At 35.3% G+C, this 17,849-nt stretch overlaps 1 protein-coding gene across 2 annotated transcripts; it reads left to right on the plus strand.

Moving 5' to 3' along the window:
- The first annotated feature begins 1,309 nt into the window (after positions 1 to 1,309).
- LOC100817501 (putative pentatricopeptide repeat-containing protein At3g47840) lies at positions 1,310 to 6,550 on the plus strand. 2 transcript variants are annotated; one of them, XR_413519.3, is made up of 3 exons: positions 1,310 to 1,824; positions 2,461 to 4,743; positions 6,163 to 6,550. XR_413519.3 is itself a non-coding variant. In XM_003522156.4 (2 exons), exons 1-2 carry the CDS (start codon positions 1,476 to 1,478, stop codon positions 4,530 to 4,532), a joined length of 2,421 nt encoding a protein of 806 aa, XP_003522204.2. In that variant the 5' UTR covers positions 1,317 to 1,475; the 3' UTR covers positions 4,533 to 5,218. The 2 variants fall into 2 exon arrangements, 1 of the variants encoding a protein (XP_003522204.2); XM_003522156.4 differs by lacking the exon at positions 6,163 to 6,550 and having other exon boundaries at positions 1,317 to 1,824; positions 2,461 to 5,218.
- The last annotated feature ends 11,299 nt before the right edge of the window (positions 6,551 to 17,849 follow it).

A 17,849-nucleotide genomic window follows, 5' to 3' on the forward strand; every position in this document is an offset into this window, starting at 1 on the left:
GTCTCTTAGTGTGAGGAAGGCCACTTGAAGGAGATTCCAAGGACTTTTAGACCATTTTTCATCTTTTTCTCTTCAAAGCTCAAGTCATCACTTGAGGTATGGGGGGACTTTTCACTCTAACCCTCACGGATCATTGTTTTAGGATTGTTTTTGGGGTGATTTGTGTGTTTGGGAACTTCAAATTGCTTTGGGTCGCATGCTATGTTGCTAAGACGCTAAAAACCCATGTTTTCTATTTTTGACCTGAGATGATTTTCAGGTTTTAGAAAATTGTGGGAACATATTTTTGACCGTTAATACCATTTCTTACGTTTTGATGTCTCTAGCATTCATGATAATTTTTATAATCTATTTTAACCACTCCTTTTTATTTGTAATGATTTTTTTTGTTTGGACCAAACTATCAGTTTTTGTATTTTATTTTTAATAATTTTTGTGAACCCTTTTTTGAGAAACAAATCAATGCGTTTCTTTTTCTTACCATAGGGATCAACCACAGAAATTAGCTACATAGCAAAAAAAACTCGTACCCGTGGGTATCCGTCCTGACTTTGACGGGTAATATTCGAGTTGACCGGATATAAATTTAGGTTCGGATATTCTCCGATAACCAAAAGTCGGATACGTGTACAGGTATGAGATTACTAAATTTGCCCCGACCCCGAACTGCCCTGCCACTTAAATTTTTTAGAAATTTTGCATAATTTAATCAAAAGACCTAAAATTTTTATTACTTGTTAATTTTATTTTAGAATTTTTACATAATTTAATATTCTTTTCTTAATGATTTTTGTAGACACATGCGTTATAATAAATTTATTGACATATAAGTAGTTAAAAATAAATGTTTAACAATTAATTTATTTTTTCTAAAATCAAATTTTTAATATTTTCTTTACAAAAAAAATAAATTTTAATCCGTCGGGTATGAAATACGGGTACGGAGACATTTTGGGAAGTCGGGATCAAGAATTGGGGAGACGATACCCGTCCCATTGCCATGTCTAAAATTAGCTAAGCAAGAATATTAGAAAAAATATTTTTAATGATCTAAAAGGTAAAATATGAACTTAAAAGTTGAACATTATAAAAGGAAAGGTTAAAATAAAATTTTATAAATATGTAATTTTGGTTCTCCTAATTTAAAAGAGAAATATCTAATCTTTCTTTAAAATAAAAAATTAATAATTTTGATCCGTCCATCCAAATCAATGTATTTACCATTAAATAATTTACGTTAACCATTGTAATATGTGTTTTTTTAAATGTTAATATTTAAAAAGAAAATCGTTTTAAACACAAATGGTGTTGGACCTTCTTTCTTGGCCTCCATTAACCTTGCAGTTGCATCCTATCATCCACTCTAACCACTGATGTAGCATCCTCCTCCTCGCCATTTAACCTTCTTCATGCTTTCCGCCTCCTTCCACGACTAAACCCAACAAGCATAAGCGAGATCACAAATTCAATGTTCAATGTTGTTGTCAACAGATGTTGTCGTCCATGTCACCATCCAAATGTTCGATCTCCTTCGAAAACCCATCATTGTCCCTCTCCCCTTTCCCTCATGCAGATTATTCCATTGGAATATTCTAAAACATTCCAATTCCAAAACCTCTGGCCCCTTTATCTTCGACATGTTCCTCAAGGCCGATGCTTTAATCTCACCCCGAATACTCTTTAAACCCTCCCCGCAGCGTTTTTGGCTGCATCGTAGCTATGCTTCTTCGCCTGCCCTCGCACTCCACCCTCCTTCTTCTCTCCATTCAATGACTGCCGTATTCTCCAGGAACCTCGACTCACCTCTCACTTATTCCTCCCCAGGTGAGTGTGCGTGTTTATTATGGTTAAATTTATAAATGAATCGCCTCAGCACGGTCTAATTTATATTTTTCTTTTAGAAGAAGAAAACTTACTTGATTTCAAAAGCTTACTAGTAGGTTTGTTGTTTTTAGCATGTTTATTTGAATTCATCTAAGTTCAACAGAATTACAATATGGTTTTGTATTATGGCAGTTTATGTGTAATAATGTAAAGTAGTAATCTTACTTAAGTTTCTTAAAATTTCTTATCTAGATGGCTCGTGTTATTCAATGATGAATTATTAAGTTTCAACATTATTTAGGTTAGTTTTGTCATGAAGCAACTATTCCGAAGGCTCAAGCTAAATGAAGACGTGTGAATTATTTTGTATTATATTTCTAATATGCCCCCTCATGTAAGATCCCTTTGAGCCTGAAGTTAATTAATTCATTTGGACAATGTGCATACCCACTTCCCTTGTGCTGAAATTAATTCATTTTGTTAGAAAAATAGGGTGGTAGGGATCAAACTCTAGATCACTTGGTCATGTAGGCTCTGATATCATGTCCCAACTACCTAAAAGATTAAGCTGTTATATAATATATAAAGAGACGTAAATGGCTTTATATTATATTTCTAACAGGTATATTTTTACAGGAACTGCCACTGAATGCAGAGAACTGATCCAACAAGCAAAACAAGAACAGCTAGCTCAAAATGCCTATTCTGTTCATAATATGCTTGAACTTAACTCTGAACTGAAGCAATTAGTGAAACAGGGACAACTTTGTAAATCTAGGTATATGTTTGATAAAATGACTCACAGAGATGAGATTTCATGGACTACATTAATAGCTGGTTATGTCAATGCCTCAGACTCGTATGAAGCATTGATCTTGTTTTCAAATATGTGGGTCCAGCCAGGACTTCAAAGGGACCAATTCATGATTAGTGTTGCACTCAAGGCTTGTGGACTTGGTGTCAACATATGTTTTGGAGAATTATTACATGGATTTTCAGTGAAATCTGGTTTGATAAACTCAGTGTTTGTCAGCAGTGCCCTAATAGACATGTACATGAAAGTAGGCAAAATAGAACAAGGTTGCAGAGTCTTTAAAAAAATGACAAAAAGAAATGTAGTATCATGGACTGCCATTATTGCGGGGCTTGTACATGCTGGCTACAATATGGAGGCATTGTTGTACTTTTCTGAAATGTGGATATCAAAAGTGGGCTATGATTCACATACATTTGCCATTGCTTTAAAAGCATCTGCTGATTCAAGTTTGTTACATCATGGGAAAGCTATACACACACAAACAATAAAACAAGGATTTGATGAGAGCTCATTTGTGATTAATACTCTGGCTACCATGTATAATAAATGTGGGAAAGCAGACTATGTCATGCGATTATTTGAAAAAATGAAGATGCCAGATGTAGTTTCATGGACAACCCTTATTACGACTTATGTACAGAAAGGTGAAGAAGAACATGCAGTAGAAGCTTTTAAAAGAATGAGAAAATCAAATGTCAGTCCTAATAAATACACTTTTGCAGCCGTAATTTCTGCCTGTGCAAATCTTGCTATTGCTAAATGGGGGGAACAGATTCATGGCCATGTATTGCGTTTAGGTTTGGTAGATGCTTTGTCTGTGGCAAATTCCATTGTTACTCTTTATTCAAAATCTGGGCTGCTAAAGTCAGCTTCTCTAGTGTTTCATGGTATAACTAGAAAAGATATTATCTCTTGGAGCACTATAATTGCTGTTTATTCTCAAGGAGGTTATGCAAAAGAAGCTTTTGACTATCTATCATGGATGAGAAGGGAAGGACCAAAACCAAATGAATTCGCTCTTTCTAGTGTGCTGAGTGTTTGTGGAAGCATGGCACTTCTTGAACAAGGAAAACAGGTGCATGCTCATGTACTGTGCATTGGCATAGATCATGAAGCAATGGTTCACAGTGCTCTTATTAGTATGTATTCAAAATGTGGCAGTGTAGAAGAAGCTTCAAAAATCTTTAATGGGATGAAAATCAATAACATAATATCGTGGACAGCCATGATTAATGGGTATGCTGAACATGGTTATAGCCAAGAGGCCATTAATTTGTTTGAGAAGATTTCCAGTGTTGGTTTAAAGCCAGACTATGTGACGTTCATTGGGGTCCTGACAGCATGTAGCCATGCTGGAATGGTTGATCTTGGTTTCTACTATTTTATGTTAATGACTAATGAGTACCAGATCAGTCCTTCAAAAGAACACTATGGTTGCATCATTGATCTTCTATGCAGAGCAGGGCGATTGAGCGAAGCTGAGCACATGATACGAAGTATGCCATGTTATACTGATGATGTTGTGTGGTCTACCTTACTCAGATCATGTAGAGTGCATGGGGATGTTGACCGAGGAAGATGGACAGCAGAACAGTTACTTCGGTTGGATCCAAATTCTGCTGGAACTCATATTGCTCTGGCTAACATATATGCTGCCAAGGGGAGATGGAAGGAAGCTGCACATATAAGAAAGTTAATGAAGTCAAAGGGAGTAATAAAGGAGCGAGGATGGTCTTGGGTTAATGTCAATGATAAATTAAATGCATTTGTTGCTGGGGATCAGGCTCATCCACAAAGTGAACATATCACAACTGTTTTGGAATTATTGAGTGCAAATATAGGAGATGCAAGGCAGGAAATAAGATCTCTAAATGATGACGTCGAAGATTAGCAGACGGACATTCTGCCTCATTTTGGGAATGCTAGAAAATAGTTGTTTTTCTGAGTTTCCATATTTCATAGATTTCAAATGATTATTGGAAATTGGTTTTCCTGGTCTAATTATTTGAAAACATCTAGCTTGATGTGGGTTCTCCAAAAACTGATTTAGATGGCGTTCAGAAAATTGCTATTTCTTTTTGACAAAACAAATTTATTAAAAGGTATTAAAACTCGGTATTTGCTTCTTCCTTGTCTTCTTCTTCTTCTTTTCTTTTCTTTTTAATTTAACTTGTTTGCCATTATTTCCATTGATTTAGACCACTTATTATTAGAGTATAATATGTTAAATGTTAGCTACAGTAGACAGTCAGTCAGCTAGACCTGTGAAGCAGTTGGTTTGTTAGAAGTTGTTATTTTCTGTTAACCACTTTTGTACAACTGTAATATCCCAGAAAAAGACACTCTTTGGATCTGAAATCAAGTTTATGAGTGTTTTAGGGTCTCAAAAAAGGGAAACATGCACAGCCAAAAGTTTTTAAGAAGTTGTAATTGGGAGATTTGTGAAACAAAACATTGCAAGGGACAGCAAAATTTAAAGAAGCAGTAGGTAAGTGATTAATATGGTAAACTGCAGTAGTGAAAACATAAATCATTGTAAAATTGCTCCATTGAATAAAATTGTTCCTGATTTCTGAATCACATAGATTGCCTTCCTCCATTTCTGAATCAGTTCACTCTAAACCCTTGGAACTTAATTTTACTGATCTGTGGGGTCCATCTCTCATTCTGTTTGTGTATTGTGTCCTTTATTGATGCATTTTCCTGATTTACTTGGCATTATCCATTAAAATCTAAATCTGAAACATTTACTGTTTTTCAACATTTCAAGGTCATGGTTGAAAATCAGTTCAACTCCAAAATAAAGAGATCGTTTTCAGTTTCTTAAGGACAAACTCAATGTGAAGGATTTTTCTTCTGAAAAACCTTCCTCATGAGTTTGAGGAGGTATTGGAGTATAATACGTTAAATGTTAGCTATAGTAGATAGTTTGTTAGTTAGAACTGTGAAGCAGTTAGTTTGTTAGAACTGTTAATAGATAGTTTGTTAGAAGTTATTTTCTGTTTACTTTTTACAGCTGTACCAATAAGGTCAGCCTCTATATATACTCCCATTGTAATCAGTTTTCATTTGAGTAATAATAATACAAAGCTCCTTTTTCTCCCTCTCAGTTTATCTTAGACTTATCCTGAAATTTATTGTTCGTTGAATTTGTTGTACAGCTATGTTTGAATTTATAGAAATATTGTTCTCCTTCTTTGTTTATTTTGTTTCTAATTGAAAGTTATATTATTAGAGGTAAGAGAGTTATTTTATTGTTTTTCTTCTACTATGCATGCCTTCCTCCACGATATATGACATCATTTCTTTTATGAAATGTTCTATTATCTTGGTGGCATCCGTTGATTCTGTTCTATGTATTTATTGAGGGCCATAAACCTAGAATCAAATAGTATTTTCTTGTGTTCACTAAGAAGCATTATTTTACATGTGTTCTATTTTCAAAAAATTATGCAGTAGTCCGTCAATTACTGACTATGCAGAATTCTAATGCAAATGCATTTTTTTTGTTATTTGTTTAGTACTTATCCAACTCTTTGATTTCTACGCGGCTGGTCACTAAGAATTATACAGATGAGTATAATATCTGTAGACTCTGGCCTAAGGACCAATCTCTTTCATGAATTGCTCCGGGGATAGCTGATCAATGGGCTAAAGACACTGCTTTTGAGATCACTCATTGTCGCTTAACATTGCCACAAGCCCACAATCCAGCCCATATTCAGCTGTGCTGGAAATTTTTTGCTGTCTCCGTGACCCTACAAAAATGGAGTAAATGTGAAAACCAAAATGCAGGTAATAGGATTTTATCATTGTTGATTACTAATGTCTGCCAAAAGATTAGTGTACTATGAAATAGATACTGTTGACTGGAAAATGGATTGAATCTATGAATCATCAATTCTAACATGCGTCACTAGTCGCAGAAATATCAACGTATCCTAGTCTAGCATGTCACATATCAAAAGAATCAACCAAGTAAACAAAAGAAGATGCAGTTTCATTCATAATTATTTCAGAAACATTCAGTACAAAAAGTTGCTTGATCACAATATCCTTTCTCCACAAACACATTATTCTCTGTCGTAACAATTTTGTAAGACTCAAATGATACTTTCACGTTAACCTTTCCCAATAGTGCTACAGAAACTAAGTTGACTCTAATAAAGGGCATATGTAGCACATCAATCAAAGCCAATATCTTTCCATATGTGAGATTCAGAAGAATTTTTCTCTTTCCTAGAACTAGAGTAGTCCTAGAATCACCAAGATAAACATATTCTTCACCACCCTCCCCCCACATTATTGTAGGAGGTAAATGCATTTCTGTTTGCACAAATGTGTTGGATAACTCCAAAATCTACCACCCACTTGAACACAACATTCACTTGAGAAACAAAATGGTTTCCCTTCTTCTTGAAGGTGGGATTAGTAGTACGTGGGATATTATTCTTAAATTTATTTTTCTTATAGTGATCAAGTTTCTGATCATTTTTTTTTATTTGGTTTGTCCTAGACAACCATGTATGTCTTGACAGATGATGCTTTTTGCCTTTGTTGCAGTGCACTCTGTAACGTTCAGGAAATATAGACGTTGGATTTTATATTCTTTAAAACCATGTCTTCTTCCTTTTCGAATGAGATTTTTTCCTGGGCACATATCTAATAAAAATGGTTCATGTTGTTCTGCAACCTTGGCCTTGCTAAGAGTTTCTTAGATCTTGGAGGATTTTTACACTACACAAATAAATCTGTGTGCCTCCACACGTCTCAGACTATTGTTCTCTTTGTTGGGTCTTTTATTGCTACTCCTTCTCAGTATTGGGCAGTTGTCTACAATGTTGTTGCTCCAACTTCTTCGAACAATCTTAGAGTGTGTTTGGATAGAGAATTTTAATCGAAGAAAGTAATTTAACAGAGAATCTAAATTTCTTTAATTTAAAATTCATTGTTTGGATTTTGTTATGAAGAATTTAATTTTTTAGAATTTTAAAACAGAATTTCAAACAACTAAAAATGTGAAATTTTAATTTTCTTCTAAAATGTAAGAAATTGAAATTTTCTTCTTAATAGAAGAACCTTCCAAAACGTTCGCGTGTTTCTTTTATCACCTTAGTTCTCTCTTCCTGAAAGTTCTTGAAATTTTGTTCTCGAACTCGCGACTTTTTCCTTACGCCAATGATTCTCTTCTTCGAGAAGCACCATCCAAGCTCGCGGAGCGTTGATTGGGTGTGGGCGTAGGGGGACACATATGTCTTGCGTAGCTGACTAAATGTTGTGGTCTAGTAGCATAATAGTGTGCTGTCGTGTCCTAGTTCTCCTGTGACTTCCCATGACGCATTAATATTATTCTCTTTGGAAGCCCACTAACCTCTTTTCTCTTTGTCTTCATTTTCTTTTTTTACCCTCACACTTTTAATTTTTTTTTATCCAAACATAAAATTTTATAAATAAAAGAATTTTAATTATAATATTTAAAATTCTTAATATTTTAAATTTTCTCATTCAAACACACTCTAGGATTTACCATGAGCACCAACAGGAAGGAATGCGTTGCAACAAAGGCAAAAGCATTATGTGTCAAGACAAAGGCAAACCAAATAAGAAAAAGTACGGTCAAAAACTTTATCACAATACGAATAATATCCCACATACTACTAACCCCACTTTCAAGAACAAAGATGGACTATAAATCAATTAAAGGGGTTGAGTTTTTTTTCTTTTATTTTTTTAAATAATTTTTTATAATTATTTTAATATGTATGTTCTAATAAATAATTATTTAAAAAATATATGACCATTTTTAAATAAACTGATTTTTTTTACTAAATATACATTGTTAATTTTCTTCTTTATTTTTATTTAATTGTAAAGTGTATTAATGATATAAGTCATATTGATCGATAGAAAATTATTCCTTAAAAATGAGTAGGATCATTAAATATAATCATCATTTAAATTTATGATATTATTAATTAAAATTAAACAACGGATTAAAAATCACGACATTTTTACCGTTCCTTCATCATTCTCCAATGACTGGCCAATCTTCTATCTCCAATAAAGTACAATCAAAGATGTGCACGACCTCCTATCCCCGTATGTTGGTGATGGTTCAATGGTTAGCTAATCTTCATGAAGATGCCACAAATGTTTAATAACCACCAATCAAAACTCTCTACATGAGAAACCACGTACACTTTGCTACTACCAGAACACCAAAAAAAAAAAAAAAACTGACCACTAACCCCTCCTAATTATATGTATACAATGTTGTCAAGATCACGAGTTTACTCGGAAACTTGTACGATCTCGTGTTTTTAGGACCTCCAGCAAGTAAGATCACAACAAAGATCGTTTCTGTGCTGGAAAGTTGTTGGATTGCGAGTTTGCTCGCGTTTTCGTGGAACGACATTCCATTTCGTTCTTCTTCTCAACCTATGTTTTTCAGGCTCGGGTTTTCAAACCCATTTCGAAGTAGAAGCAATTGAGCTGTCGTCGGACAAGGCTTGGCGACCTTTGCCGTAGCCGGACAGGGCTTAACAACCTTTTCTGTCGCTGAAAAACCTCTACGCCCTTCGTTTTGCTGCCGCTGTCCTTCAACTCATCCATCTGCGTCATCTCCTATGGGTACGACTCTAGAAAACAGTTCAGATTATGGGTTGGGTTATTAGGGTTACAGCTTAAAGGGTGTTTTTCCCCTTTTGTCTGTTTTGATTTTTTGGAACTTTGTTTGAGTCCATAGCTTTTTTCCATGACATACAAAAATAATATGTTTGTTGGGCCACTCTCAGAAGTCTCAGTTGTTTCGGCCTTTTGGGCATTGCGGCCTGTGTTTGTTTATTTTGCTGACACAAAAAAATCAACTAAATAATAATAATAATAATAATTTTATATTTTTTATATATCTTAGGAGTCGTTACGATATTCCTATCCCTTTCATTCTTACAAGTTTGATAACATACAACATTGTGTATAACTCTCTAAACCATATACAAAACAGACCCAAAATCTCCAAGCCCAACATCAAGTGAGAATATATATTTTCATTACTCTTTTGTTTAAAAGACATGATGTACAACATAATAATAAGAGAATCAGGCATAGCGGAATAGATCACTAGTTCACGCACTCTCATTACCTCTATTATGTATGAAGAATTGGTTAGGGAGGGGCGAGGGGCGAGGGGCGAGGGGGCTAAAGTCCCTGCTAGTCCCCATTAGATCCGTCGCTGTTCAAGAAGAAGAGAAACTGTTTTGTCTCTCAAGTGAATGTTACCTCCTACAATACTGCGGGGATGAAGAAAAACATGCTTATCTTAGTGATTCTAGGACTACTCCAATTTTAGAAAAGAGAAAAGTTCTTCTAAAGCTTACATTTGGAAAGATACTAATTTTGACTGATGTGCTACATGTGCCTCTATTAGTGTCTGTTAGAAAAATAAAATAAAAAATGAAAGAAATAAATAAGAAGAAAAATGTAAAGCCTTTAATTAAATAACAAATTAACAGTAGCAAGATAAATTTAATTGACAGCACATGAATAATGCATTATAACATACAATAAATGTAAGGAAAAATTAAATCAAGAGAAAGAATTAAATAACCTGGGTTGAAGTGCGTAAACGCTATCCTTAGAGAGAAAACGCCTCCATTGCACGGGTAAGAAATTCTAACCGTGCTCCTCTCCCAAGATGCGACAACCCGTTGGTTCTGATCGTGTGCAGCGAAATGATCCCCGAACCTTCTAAACACCAAATACTCTTGCTCTAAAAAATAAGTTTTTATAGGAAAAGAAAGAGAAGATAGTTGGGAGAAAGAAACTAGAGGTGCTCTCTACTTCTGTGTATTTTAGAAAGTGATGCAATCCTATCGTCCAAGGGTATTGGATAGAAGACTCCAAGAGGCTTGGGCTAGAGCTACTAAAGAAGGCCCTGGGGTTCTCATGAACCTTAGGGTAGATTTTTGAGCCCATGGGTTAAGGTTGGATCCACTCTTCTTTGTAAATATTAGAATAGGTTTTTCCTTCTTTTAGGCCTTGTATTTTGACCATTCTAGTAGTATAGGGTTTTAACCTTGTATTTCAGGACATTTTGAGTAGTCTTTGTAGTAGGGATTTTTTTTTGTATTTTCATGTATTTTGTCAAGGAGATGAACTTAGTTTTTAGATGGGTGTGTGTAGCTAACTTTTCAAGGAGGTGAGCTTAGTTTTTAGATGGGTGTGTGTAGCTAAGCTCTAGCTTCTCAATGAAGTTTTCTCAAAGAAGCTTCTCAAGGAAGTTTTCTCAAAGAAGCTTCTCAAGGAAGTTTTCTCAAAGAAGCTTCTCAAGGAAGTTTTCTTAAGAAAACTTCCCAAGGAAGCTACCTAGTCTATAAATAGAAGCATGTGTAACACTTGTTGTAACTTTGATGAATGAGAGTCTTGTGAAACACAACTCAAAGTTCAACTTCTCTCCCTTTTTCTTCCTTCAATTTCGTGCTCCCCCCTCTCTCTTTTTCTCCCTCTTTCTTTTCCTCCATTGAAGTATCCTCTCCAAGCTTCTTATCCAAGGCTCATCTTGGTGGTGAAGCTCCTTCTTCCATGACTTATTCCCTAGTGGATGGCGCCTCCTCTCACCTCTTCTCCTTTGTCTTCCACTGCATCTCCATGGTGGAAAATCACCATTAAAGGACCTCATTGAAGCTCAAAGATGCAACCTCCATAGAAGCCCCACAAGCAAGCTTCCATCAAGTGGTAATCAGAGCACAAGAGCTTCAAGTAGGTGCTCCTTAAACCTCCATTAATTTTTTGCTTTACCTTCTCTTCCATTGTTGTTTCTTCATTTTTTCTCCATGTATCTCCTCACATGTCTTGTGATAAATGTTTTTAACATGATTCTTTAGAGTTTCCACCGATTAAACTTGCTATAGAAGCTAGATTTGATTTTCTATGGTTCAAATTTCTTGTTCTTGTTGTTGAACCATGAATTGTGTTGTGTTTAGGTTCCTTTGAGTTTTGTCTTGTTATTTTTTGTGACTGAAACCTAAACCATAAAATTCTTACAAAAATATTAAAGTAGAAGAAAACCTCAAAAATCTAGAGTGACTTGTTCACCTATTGTAGTTTTGTCATAGAAGTCATGTCTAGTCATGAAACTTGTCACATAAGATTTCTTATGTTGTGCTGAATTTTTTTTTCTTGTTTCTTTGTCTAACTCATTTGTTCATGAGTGTATGAAATTAATTTAGCCTATTATTTGATTTGAGTCAAATCTTTCATGTTAATTAGTCCTTAACATGTTCATGCAAAATTCTTAGAGAGTCTTTGATTGTGAACCTTTTCTTGAACTTTTAGGTTTCCTTTTGATTGTGTCTATTGTGAATTTGAGTTTTGGTGATTGAATTGCTGGCTGAAATGTTGATCCTAAGTGAATATTGAACTCTTAAAACTGTGGTAAACAATCCTAGTGAGTTCAACATACATAGGAAGGTTGAAAGTAAGCCCAAGGCAATCAATATACCATGCTTAAAAAAAAAATCGCTGGTGCTGGCAACTTGGACATACAAACTTGTAAAAATTACTGAGAATTGGTTACTTCGAATTTTGAGCTGAAATTTTTATTGAATTTGCTAGACATCTGGAAAAAAGTTATAAAAAAAGAACCAAGTGATTTGGATAAAAGGAAAAAATAATAAAAATCACACAAGTTGGCAGAAAAATTAGTATCCAGGAAAAAAAAGTGAAAGGGAAGTGTGCTTGCTGTTTTGGCTCAAAATTTATTCTATAATTGGTGCCTATGTTATACCAATATTAGTTCCGAAATTTCAATTAAAAATTACTGTGAAAACAAGTGCCAAAGCTAGAGGTTTGTTGAGTCTTTTTTTTTAATAGTTTTTTTACTCTACTCTAGAGCCATTCTAAGTTTCTCTTTGAGTCCTAGCTTGCTTATATGTCCTTTTCATTGCTTTAATTGTTGAGTAATCCTTGGAAAATTGTCTTGTTAAAATTCCAATGGTTTAGCTTTCATTTCATTTTTTTTGGTCTTTGGTTATTGCTTGTCTCTTTGTTTCCTTGTTTGTGAGTTGCCATATAGGGAATTGGAAGGAGGATTGGTGCCATCCCTTGAAGAATTTGAGTCAAGAAGAAAGGGGCCAACCACCTTAAGAGCTATTGGACTAAGAAGCACTCCAAATTGAGTGAATCACCAAAGAGAGAACAACCACCAAAATTGACGACCGTTTTGTAATTTTCAATTTACTTACCTCATTGCTTTCTAGTTTTGTAACAAAAAGGCCTTTCATTGGAAGTGTGTTGGGAGCCTCCAATAGGTTACCAAACTTCCATTTGTGTGTAATAATTTTAGGCAATTTTTCCTTAGGATAGTGAGTGTTTTGTTGGGAACCTTGAATGTGGTCATCCAAACACTCTTAGGATTCACCTAGTTTACTTTTCTTGCTTACTTTCATAGCTTATTTCCTTTACCTTCCATTGTCAAACCACCTAGATAGCTTGCATTTTACCAATTAGTTTTTTCCCTTGTCTTTCACACCTCTTTTAGTGTTTATTTTGGCTAGTTTCAACCATAGTTTCTTTTACCTTTTGTTTTCAAACCTCCAACAAGAAAGAACCACAACTTAGGAACCAACATGAGTCATCATTCATCTAGTGTTAATGGCGAGGGTACTAGTCATAAAGACCCTTTATCTAGAATCTTAGATGAGCTGAGTTCCCTCAAGTTATGGAAAGAAAAACAAGAGAGAAAAGAAAAAGGAAAAAAAAAGTGGAAGAAATAAGTCAAGATGAAAAAAAAGAAAATAAGAGAGGAAGAAAGAAGAAAAATAATGAAAGAAATGAAAAGAGAAAAACATGTCTCCTATAGTAGTCATAACTCTTGCAAGAGCCTAAGTGAAGAACTTCGTGACTATTATGAAGGAAGACATAGGTCACATCTTAGACCTCACTACCATAGAAGAGAAAAGAAAAGAAAGCCTCAAGAGGCTAACATTAAACTCTCATACTTCCATGGGAAGGACAATGTAGAGGCTAACTTAGTTTGGGAAATAAGGGTAGAGCAACAACTTAAAAAGAAGTCTACATCAAAATCTTATGGCTCTCACTCTTATCCAAAGAAAGACCAAGGTCAAGGCATCTTAGGGGTGACACCTTCTAAGCCCAAAGATGATAAGGGGAAGACAATAGAAAAGCAAGCCCCTAAGGCTAGTATGCAAGAGAAGACTAGCTCTATAAAGTGCTTTAAATGTCTTGGAAGAGGACACATTACTTCTCAATGCCCCACCACAAAAACCATGATTATGAGGAGCCAAGACATTTATAGTAGCCAAGATGAGGCTACTACATCACCTTCCTCTAGTGAAAGTGAAGAAGCAAAAGGGGAAGAATCTAGTGAAGAAATCTACCCCCAAGAAGAAGGACAACCTTTAATGGTTAAGGAGGAGTGTAAGGAGGTAATTGTCTCCTCCAAGAGGTTAGTTAAGAAGGAAAGTCATTTTGAAATAAAGATAAATATTAAAGAAACTTCCCCTCTTAGACAACCTCCACATCTTCTCCTTTATAAAAAGACATTTGTTAGCACTGCCACACCTCTTGGGCTTGAGGTTATTCCTCAAGTAAAGGAGTTGTTGGATGAGGGTTTGGTTCATAAGAGTTTAAATCCTTGTGCTTTGTTGGTGCCCAAAATAGGTATTATTAGGCACCAAATCCCTACAATAAGTGATATGATGAATTTATTGAGTGTTGCAATCCTCTTTTGTAAAATCAGTCATGCACCCAACGTCTTCATGATTCATGTACATAGGGACTCATTAGGTAGTTTGTTCTTATTTTTGGTTTTAATACAAACTTAGGTGCTCATATGGGACACCTTAGGTTTGTCATATTTTTTTGTAGGAATAATCAACATAAAAATACAGAAAAAGGTACGCTTTATTGCATTACATTCCTTAATTTTTTAAATAGTGATCAAGGGGTTCCCACGAACTCTAAGAGAATAAAGGTCATTCCTGATTTGCCCACTCCACCAAGTATAAGGGAAATCTGGGGCTGCCATGACTTAACAAACTTTTACAAAAGGTTTGTCCCATATTTTTCTATACTTGTAGCACCAATCATTGAGTTGGTGAGGAACCATGTTCCCTCATGGGAAGATGTCCATGAAAGGAGTTTTCAGACCTTACCCTACTCTAACATATCCAACACCACTAATACATATGTTTTTATTCTTTTTACAGGTGTCGAGGGAAGGAGCCCAGAGTATGAAGAACCTTGGGATTTGAGGTCAAATCCTTTCCAAGGTGGAGGGGATGATGCAATCCTACCCCCAAGGGTATTGGATAGAAGACTCCAAGAGGCTTGGGCTAGAGCTACTAAAGAAGGCCCTAGGGTTCTCATGAACCTTAGGGTAGATTTTTGAGACCATGGGTCAAGGTTGGATCCACTCTTCTTTGTAAATATTAGAATAGGTTTTTCCTTCTTTTAGGCCTTGTATTTTGACCATTCTAGTAGTATAGAGTTTTAGCCTTGTATTTCAGGGCATTTTGAGTAGTCTTTGTAGTATGAACTTTTTTTTTGTATTTTCATGTATTTTGTCAAGGAGGTGAGCTTAGTTTTTAGATGGGTGTTGTTAGACAAGTGGCCTCAGATATCTTAAGAAGGGGGGGGGGGTTGAATTAAGATATTCCAAACTACTTCCCCAATTAAATATCTATTTCACTTTTTATTCAAGTTATGAATTCCCTTAATGACAATCTTCTTAAATATTGATTCAAATAAAACAATTTGAATATGAATATAAAGCAATAATAAATAAAGGAGATTAAGGGAAGAGAAAGTGCAAACTCAGATTTATACTGGTTCGGTCACACCCTTGTGCCTACGTCCAGTCCCCAAGCAACCCGCTTGAGAGTTCCACTATCTTGTAAATTCCTTTTACAAGTTCTAAACACACAAGAACAATCCTTCCTTTGTGTTTAGAATTCCTTTACAACAAGAGACTCACAGTCTCTTAATCCCTTAGAGAATGAGAAGAAGAAGAAGAATGAATCTCTCTAGAAAGAGATGGATTTTACAGATTGAGCACTCAAATAATTCCTTAATGAATTGCAATTGAATTGGCCAAGGAATTCTTAAGAGGATAAAATGATTTTGCTCTTTGAGAGGACAAACACTTGTTGTTCTAAAAAACTCTGAGCAAATTCGTGTTATAAGTCACATATATATAGATCATTGGTGGTCATGAATAAAGCCTTTGAAAAGTTGTGACTCTTAGAAATATTTTCTGAAAATCCTGTCTGGTAATCGATTACAATAATTGTGTAATCGATTACAGCTTTTAAAATTTGAATTAAAACGTTTACTAACTACTGGTAATCGATTACCAAAATTGTGTAATCGATTACACAGTCTAAAATTTCGAATTCAAATTTTAGTAGCTGTTATAAAATATATTTGGCCACTGGTAATCGATTACATCTTCTGGTAATCGATTACCAGAGAGTAAAACCTTTGTAAAACATTTTTTAATTTAAATTACTTGGCCAAACCTTTTGCTAATTCAATTAGGAATTCCCTTCCTAATATACTAGTGATCATCTTGATGTTGTGACTTGTAATCTTGAAGTATTGTCTTGAATTTAATCTTGAAAAGCCCATTTTCATCAATTGCATCATATCATCATGATCATCATCAAAACATCAAAAGCAATTGCATCTACAATCTCCCCCTTTTTGATGATGACAATACAATACCTGAAATCAAGATTCAAGCAAGCAACAAACAATTGTATATAGATAAAAATGTGCGTTTACTCCCCCTATATTTCGGAATTTATGATCACTTGATTTCTAAGGTTGTTAAGCTTTTTCTACAACCAACCTTTTCTCCCCCTTTGGCAACATCAAAAAGACAAAGAACTAGGGAAGCACCACAGATATAACAATGGAGTAGAAAGATATAAAGATCAGAGTATAAAGCATAACCATCCAAACTCACAAATAATCAATCCAGAATCCAAATAACTCAAAATGTCAACAACCACACAATGTCAAAGCAGAAAAAAGTCTGAAATCTTAATACCACAAGATAAATAAGCAAAGTACTTAACGTAATAATTGAAACTCTAAGAAACTTAAACAGCCAAAATACACGGCTTATTAAAGACTTATAATCAGAAACCAAAATCTAAGAAGACGGAGGTGGTGGTGGAAGATCGAAACTCTAACGAATGTATCCGACATCCTCTTCAAGCTGTGTGAGGCGAATGTCCATATCGGCAAAGCGTGTATCTAACGAGTCGAAGCGGTCACCAACATAAGAACGAAGACCCCGTAATTCGGAGAGGACTTCATTCATGAGTGTGGAATCTTCACGTTGAGGAGGAGGTGAAGGAGTACGTTCATCTTGAGGAGGGAGTGCATCCTTCTTCAGCCATTGACCATTCCGATCTTTACGGTACCCAAAGGAGGTCACTGCACCATCACCAATTGCAAAGGAACGCTTGACTTGAACAAAAGGTTCATCATCAAGCGGAATTTGAAAATGACGCAAAAACAGAGTAATCAAATGTGGATAAGGAAGAGGTGCATTGGCCCGTAATTCCTTATGCATTCGGTACCGAACCAAATGGGCCCAGTCGATCTGACGACCGGTAAGAAAAGCCCACATAAGAATCAAATCCTCCTCAGAGGCCTGTGCTAAATTTGAAGACCGAGGAAGCAAAATCCTAACAATGATATAATGCATGATGCGATTATCAAATGTTAATGACCCGGTCAGCAATCTACCGGTCATTTCAGCTTGATCATTGCAGACCATGCGACGAGCATCATGACTCGAATAATCGAATTTCCAGTCATCAACAATGGTGCCCTCAAAAGGTGCACCTTGACTGGGTAAATGAGTCAAAGAAAAGAATAGTGACTGATCAATGACCATCGAAATACCATGCACCTCAGAAATAATAATGCCATCCTGAATTTTTAAATTGCAGTAGAAGACCTTTACAAGTTCAGGATAATATGGCAATTTTAATGACATGAAATCAACAAGACCAGAATTTTGAAACACTTGATAGCAATCAAACGTTTCATCATTAAAGAATTCTATGTCTAGGTACTTAGGGTCTAAGATTATTCTAGAAGAAAACTGAGAAAGGTACCGTAGACGCTGATCATCGGATGAAAACAGTGTTGATGATCTTGGAGATGTCAAGGA

Source organism: Glycine max, chromosome 3 (assembly GCF_000004515.6).
Source record: "Glycine max cultivar Williams 82 chromosome 3, Glycine_max_v4.0, whole genome shotgun sequence".
Taxonomy (NCBI): domain Eukaryota; kingdom Viridiplantae; phylum Streptophyta; class Magnoliopsida; order Fabales; family Fabaceae; genus Glycine; species Glycine max.

Excerpts from the sequence above, each read along its gene's own strand:
- LOC100817501 (XM_003522156.4), top strand. The coding sequence starts at position 1,476 with ATGTTGTTGTCAACAGATGTTGTCGTCCATGTCACCATCCAAATGTTC. Across the intron at positions 1,825-2,460 it reads TCTCACTTATTCCTCCCCAG|GAACTGCCACTGAATGCAGA; the intron begins GTGAGTGTGCGT and ends ATATTTTTACAG.